General features: G+C 41.2%; 1 protein-coding gene across 1 annotated transcript; it reads left to right on the top strand.

Annotated features, from left to right (window-relative positions):
• Nucleotides 1-5,844: 5,844 nt before the first annotated feature.
• LOC307137020 (N-acetyllactosaminide beta-1,3-N-acetylglucosaminyltransferase 2) lies at nucleotides 5,845-7,167 on the top strand (the record flags this gene model as incomplete). Its single annotated transcript, XM_079834500.1, has 1 exon — nucleotides 5,845-7,167. The coding sequence occupies one exon, from the start codon at nucleotides 5,845-5,847 to the stop codon at nucleotides 7,165-7,167; it is 1,323 nt and encodes a 440-aa protein (XP_079690626.1).
• Between the last annotated feature and the right edge of the window lie 239 nt (nucleotides 7,168-7,406).

The following is a 7,406-nucleotide window of genomic DNA, read 5'->3' as shown; positions in this document are numbered from 1 at the left end:
TATTTACACGGCGGAATTTACAAGCGGAAAGACTGAACGCTTTTCCTGAGAGGAATCCTTTTTTTATATTTAAAAATGTTTGTGCGCTTCTGCGAGTCCCTATGTGTGTTATAAGCAGATAACTTACAAAATTGGGGAAATAACACAAAAATACTGCGTTCGATTTCAGTTGCCTCAAAATAGCAACGTGCCAACAGTGCGCCTGAACACACCCTGTTTTCATGACAAGCACACCCATGGGCGCACAAATGCATTTGCTGGACGGGAAAATAATTGCGTCAGGCTGAAACTAGCAAAAAAACACTTTGTGCCGGGTGTATGATAGGGCCCTAAAGATTTCTTTGTAGACACCATTTCAGTCCCATATGAAATGCAGCTCACGGCCACTGATTGATGATGTAAAGCTCCAGACAAATTTTCTTGTATGCATCCGTTTTTAAGACGTTTTGACTTTCGTACAGTCTGACATTAATGACAACTGAAATCTTACAGTCTGACATGGCTTACAGTCTGACGAGCAAGAAGCAACAATAGGTAAAATACTATTATAAATTGTTATTTTAGGGTCAGCTGCTTGTATTTGTCATACTGTGAGACGCTGACTGTTTTATTCTGTCTCTCTCTGCTGACAGTGTGTTTGTCTGACACTGTAGCTTGATTATGCCCAGAGGAAACGATTAGGTAAGCAACACCTAATAAATAGGGCTCAGCGAGGGGGACAGAGTGCTGAGAAATCAGACAAATCTTAATCTAAAAAACAGGCAAAATTTTAAATAAGAATTAAGTATCGGCATCCCTTGAGTCCATGAGTTTAAATTTGATTTGAATTGACTACATGCCACAGCATATTGAATTGAAATGACATGGAGGAATTCAAAAAAATTCAACACATATTTACCTGTTTTGGCTAAATTAATAAAGTGACTATCTATGCTAAACAGATCCTTTGGTATCTGGCATCAGGTACCTTCTTCTTCCAATATTTCTTATAACATTTTGTTGTTTACCATTTCAAAAAACTGCCAGACACCTACCCCCCCCCCTTCCTCCCATCCCTGCACGAGTAAATGTATATACTGTATTATAAGCGAAAAAGTAATGCCAGGGATGCCTTTTGGTACAATAACCGTCTTCCGAGTCAATGTAGCACCTATCAATGGAAAGAAAACTAAGCACTTGGAAGTCTTGTAAATGTTTTGGATTTGTTTTGCTCCGTGTTATATCTGTTTGCGCAAAAGTGTGTGTGTGTGTGTGTGTGTGTGTGTGTGTGTGTGTGGACACAAGACGTGAATCTGTGTGTTTGCTGTGTACCGGTCATGTTGAGACACGAGAGTAATGTGAGTTCAACTTTCCTACCATTTCTATCAAGAATCCCAACCTCAGGCCTCCATTGTCCATTGGCACAACTCAAGCTTCGCTGTTAGCTTGCATTTGTCAATGCCATGAGCCGCTGCTGTATGCCTTCTTTACCCTAGATTTGCTCTTCCAGACATTGGGGGAAATTTTACCTCTTTGTACATTCAATCATACCTTTCACTGTAGAAACAAATACTGCGTAGGCCTACCAGAATCACCTGGCAACACTGAATGAATAGCGCTGGACATCATAGATTTCGGTGAATTGCTGTTGGCTGTCCACATCTTGAGAATCTCAGTGTATGAAAGCTGAATTTGTTTATAAGATGTGTGCAAAGCGTCGAAACTGGATACTATATATGACCAGTATTTCCTGTGTTGAATAATCTTATATACAATATATGGTTTGCACATAGAAATGAACTAAATGTAAAGTTTTGTGTAAAATTTGTGAATTGATTCTTTCTGTGACTTTATTCATGTATGTAACGCTTGTTCTTTTTTTAAATTATTATTATTATTACTATTGTTATCTTCTCATTTTTGTGCCAAATATTGAAATGAAGGTTGGCTTTGAAGGTTGGCATCTTAATATTGACAAAAAGAAGTGCCGTCTAGGATAAAACATGTTTGAACTGCTGCGTCTTACCTTGTTCCCTGGGCGATATGATGTTGTCATACTTGGTTACTGTAACTTTACACTTTTCTTACCCACTAAACTGCTAAATTGCTCATTGAAGATGTTATATTTTCACATGTTCATTTTTGTTTGATCATGGCGATTTTATCAGTGACTCTTTGGATAGAGGTTTATAGCGATCCCTCAAGGGTTGTACTTTGATGTACTTTGAATGCATGTTGCTCCAAACTGACCTTCCAGTCTTCTCTCCCCTTCCTACTGACTCAGCCGTTCTCCCCTGTGAGAATTCAGTGCCCACGCTGCTTAAGAGAGAAGATGGACACGGCAACCTGTGTTGGTTTGACCATATACTTGTGTGTACTTCAGTTTTATCACTGACAAATGATGGGGCTTCATCCTTCTTCCTGTTTAAAACTTTACTGTGAGAGACTGTGATACTGTTGTGAAGCAAAAACAATTAAAAGTGTTAGACTGACCCTTGCCGGTAATGACTATGAGAATAACGTACCTCTTTAAAAAAAAGAAGATCGGCTTGTTATAGAATTGCTCATCGATATGATGTTCTTGCAAAGCTAAAATGATTTGTCAAAATAAATTTTTTTACAACAAATTGGTAATGTTGTAGTGTTTCTTTTCATATTGCTTGTGACACGAAATGAATGTTGCATTAGTCTAACACTCCCTCCCATAAGCCCACCCGAAATACGACCCATTCATTCAGAACCAGGGATGTTGGTTTGGAAATTATTGGTTGTTACAGTATAGTCAATGAGCTGTCAGATTACCATTGACAAATCAGCAGCGTAGCCCACCAGTTACATAATTGTTATCTGCTGTGTTGTGCGACTGCGCTGGGTATTTGACACCCTAAAGGCTTGGATCAATAGTCAGTGTGGTCTAATACAGGACACCTTTCATATCAAAGTGAAACCTAGGTGCTTCTCTGTCTTGGAGAGATCTCTCTTGACTAGGTTTTCATTGGCTTTTCTGCGGCGTCCTTGTCGCAATCTATTCTACTCCCTCCTACTCCTCTAGGGATCCCTCCTGTGAGCGCCTACATGCAGGCCACTTCAGCATTAAAGTCAAAATGATAGAACAAAGCTAAAATGGTAGTGTGCCTGAGAGGGATGAGGAAAGAAACTGGGGCAAAGGCTTTTAGAGTGTGTGTGGATTCGTGTACACATGCGAGAGGTCAGCATAAGAATGCTCAAGGCAACGCTGCTGATCCATGTCCCCAAAATCCCCATGTAATGGTGAAACTTGATGACTCAATTCTGTAGCCTGCTCTTGAGGGCTTGAATGTAGAGTAATCGGTGCATTTGATTTTACTGCAAGCTCTCTATAATAATGAGATGATGATAACTGTACAACAGCAAGTTCCAGTTGAATTTGATCGGCTGAGGAGTTAAGGATAGCAAACGAGCATTTGAGAGTGCTTGACCAGCAAATAAGTACACCTGCTGGCCAAGCACTTGCAGCTGCGTTTCCGTATTTGCGCAAAGTTTCGGGACATAAGATCCAAAAGACAGACTTCCAGTCTGTTCATTAGCCGTGGAGATTTTCCAGTGACTCTTTCTGCAGGTTACCTTGGGTGTGTCTCAATCAGCTCCCTAGTTCACGAGTCAGGGCACTGATTCGAACGGTCTCAATCACAGAATCCTTCCAGTGCACTGATATGTTCACTCCCTAAAAAGTCGCACAATGCACTGTGAAAACCAAGGTGCATCAATGCTCACTATGTTCCCTTAACGGAAGATCTGGAGCGTGAAACTTAAATCACATGAAGCAACTCACTACACATAACGACACGATAGATAAAAAAAAAAATACAAACCATTATTTTATAATATTTCAGCATAAACATACATCGCTAGACAGGTAATGAACATAATCTAGCTAACATTTATAATTTATTTAAGGCTGTATGTATATGTAACAAGCAAAGTATTTGTCATAATGTACTCTAAATAACATTACAAGTAATATCAGAAAGATATCCGCTCTGCTGTTGTTCATAAATACCAGTAATGATGTTTTAGCCTACATGAGGATGTTGTCACGTCACCGGAAATAGAGTCATCAGTGTCCCAATGTGTAGTGAGCCAGCATCCCATAGTTACTTAAGTAGGTGAATAATTCGTTGATTGAGTGATATTTGTTCAAAAAGTGATGGTAACTGAATTCGGAATAGCTTATTACTACTCACAATATTTCTCCCTTATCATTATGTGGTAGCACAAACATAGTATGCTATGCTATTTTGAATTCGGACAGTCTTTTTGAGTGAGTCAGTGAATCATTCACTTAACGGAATCGTTCAAATCACTGAATGATTCAGGAACAAACACCACAAATGTGTGTTGCACAGGGAAGCAAAAACCTTTATTCTACTTTGATTGAAACCATTTTCATTGACGGAGTGAACACAGAGTAAATAGCAATATTGTGTCACTCAGCATTGACATCCTGTTTATTGAACAGGTCTATAAAATCCCAATTTTAGTCGTGTTGTTTTGAATATACTGTGATTACCTGCAGCTGAATCACAGCCATGCTGATATTCAGGCCAACAGCTATCTCTCATGTGATATTTCTTCATTTGTATTCTTTGCTTTGCTAACTTGGGTAGGAAAAAATGGCTTAATCATTCTTGTATATAATAATAACTTTGTACCTCCAATAAGGAAGAATCCAGTCTTTGTGATTCAAGGCACGTTTCACTGAATCTCTCTGGAGTCATCAAACGTTGCCCAGCAACACTTTTTTTTTAAGGTATAGCCTATAGGAAGCATCACTGATCAAGCAAGAACACATTGTAAGCTCAACAGTTCTGTTGAAACACATATAATATCTCAGTCCAGGCTTTTTAACGAATATCAGAAGGCTTGTTGGTATAAACCAGGAATTATGCAAAAAGGCTTTACATGTAACATAGGTGGGTGTGACTTACGTGCCTTCTCAAATCACCTGTGGCATGCAAATGTTCTTATTTAGAATCTGCACCTGTGAAGACAGTGAGAGGCAGCCCTGCTCTATTTCAACACTCCACCAACAGAACCAGGATATTATGTTTGCACAAGAAAGGGACAATTTAATGTTTACGTATTCCTGGAAAACACCACAACCAGCATGGAAAGACATCGGAGACCTCTGAGGACCTGTCAGGAAAGGATGGGAACTGCGTGGGGAGAAAATTCCAGATAAATGACAGTCGTTTGCTAAAACCATCAGAGCAACTGAACCTCTAATCTGAAGGTATTGTGAACGATTTCTCTACAGTACTTCAGAAGATTTTTGAAGGATAATAGATGATCTCACAGTTGAATGTGTCACTTCAGCTAAAAAAAATAATATTTGTGTTATGTATTATAACTAATGTATTTTCTGAATACAGCTGTACCAAGTAGGTTTGAAATATTGTGAAATTCCAAAATGGTGTGGGAAATAGTTTTCGCTGTAGAAATATTTTTCCTGGTGGAAAAAAGAGCCATCCCAGATTAGTGTACTTCAGTTGCCCAAGGAAAAATAAATGAAACCGTGCTGTAAGCAAGGCTTTTCCATATGCAGATTAAATGTTGTGATCTTAAAGTACATGATGTAAATATCATGGGCGGTAGGATGCTGTGGATGTTGCCTGGTCAGGCGCACATAATGAGTCTCATGAGGCAAAACCATGGAGACAGAATTCTTCAGAGGCTTCCTCCTAGTGGTAGAAGCCCTATATTTTACTCTAACATAAACAGCTTGGCCTGTCTGAGATTCCTCATTTGTAATTCACTGAAATGTAATGATATATATGAAGCGTCCCTTTACACTACCTTTCATTGTTTTCCATTCTCTTCCAGTCCATGGCACGCTCCAGGTGTAATGGAAAGATCCTATGTCTTTGCCTCTTGCCTTGTGTGATGGTAAGTCACCTGTTGGTCTACATCATGGTGTCCATATTTGTAGCCGTCTCCTACTCCCCTCCTCTACCGCAGCTGCCCCTCCATTTCATTGCCACCGGAGCCTCTGCAAACTCGGGAGCTGTTGCATCCCACCCAGTTAGGCCCTTCTGGAATCTCAGACTAGAGGACGGGGCACTGTGGAACCGCCTCCAGCACATTTGGGACAGAGAGCACAACCCCATATTGAGAAGTAACGGCACAAGGTCCAAAAGTCTAATCCTAGACACAATACAGCCCCCAGAGATGGGGAAAACTGGTGCATGTGAACAAGACGAGGCTTGGGCATCTCACCTGCCTGATTTTAACACCCTTCCTGAACAAATGAAGGATTTTGTCCTTTCCATGCACTGTAGGCGTTATGCTATCCTCGTGGAGCAACCCAACCTATGTTTCGGGCAGGACTCTGAAACGCCGTTCCTTTTGATGGCGATTAAGTCACAAGTTGGAAACTTTGAGAACAGACAGGCCATCCGAGAAACGTGGGGAAGGAGTGGCTGGATCCAAAGGGATGGGGGAAGAGGCTGGTTTGTACGTACTGTCTTCTTGCTTGCGAGGCAGGACACGGAGACAGGGCCTCATCCGGACCTGAGCGCCCTATTGAAGTTGGAGTGCAGCACCCATAAGGACATCCTGCAGTGGGATTTTAAAGACACTTTCTTCAACCTCACCTTGAAGGATGTCCTCTTCTGGGGCTGGCTTTCAAAGAACTGTCCTCATGTCCACTTCATTTTCAAGGGAGATGATGATGTGTTTGTTAGGACTACGGCTCTGCTGGACTACTTAGACCATGTTGGAGTACAAAAAACACATACAAATAAAACGAAAGGATGGGATGATTTCATTGTAGGGGATGTTATTGCCAATGCCTGGCCCAATCGGCAGCCTAATACTAAATATTACATACCCGAAAGCTTCTATAGGGGAACGTATCCGGCATACGCAGGAGGCGGTGGGGTGGTTTACACTGGTGCTTTGGCCATGCGTCTACAGGAGGTCTCTCATTGGGTCAGCTTGTTTCCCATTGACGATGTTTACTTAGGAATGTGCCTTCACAGGCTCGGAGTGTCCCTCACTCATCATTCAGGTTTCCTCACCTTCGACCTTCCAGAGGATCTGCGGGAGAAGCCGTGTGCGTATCATAACGTTCTCCTAGTGCATAAACGCACCCCGAAAGAAATGTTAACGCTGTGGAAGGAGCTCCAGGTTCCTCCTCAGGAGTGCTAGTGTAAAGCAGGGCAGCTTGTTCATGAAATCGAATGAAGGTAAATGATGCAGCAGGGACCCAGACTTTTTACCACAAGGTATTTTCATGTCAATTGGGCGTGTTCATATGCATAAAAAGGCCTTCGTTTTTCTGTGATGTTGGGCTGTGTGTGCACTGGTCATTATGAGAAGATCAAATTAGGATGGCATGCTAAAAATGGCATAAGAAGTCACAATGTATACAACACGGTTGACTTCAC

The sequence above is a fragment of the Gobio gobio genome, assembly GCF_949357685.1.
Source record: "Gobio gobio genome assembly, chromosome: 14".
Classification (NCBI taxonomy): Eukaryota; Metazoa; Chordata; class Actinopteri; order Cypriniformes; family Gobionidae; genus Gobio; species Gobio gobio.
Note: the sequence above shows the minus strand (reverse complement) of the source record. Positions and strands in the feature narration are given on the sequence as shown.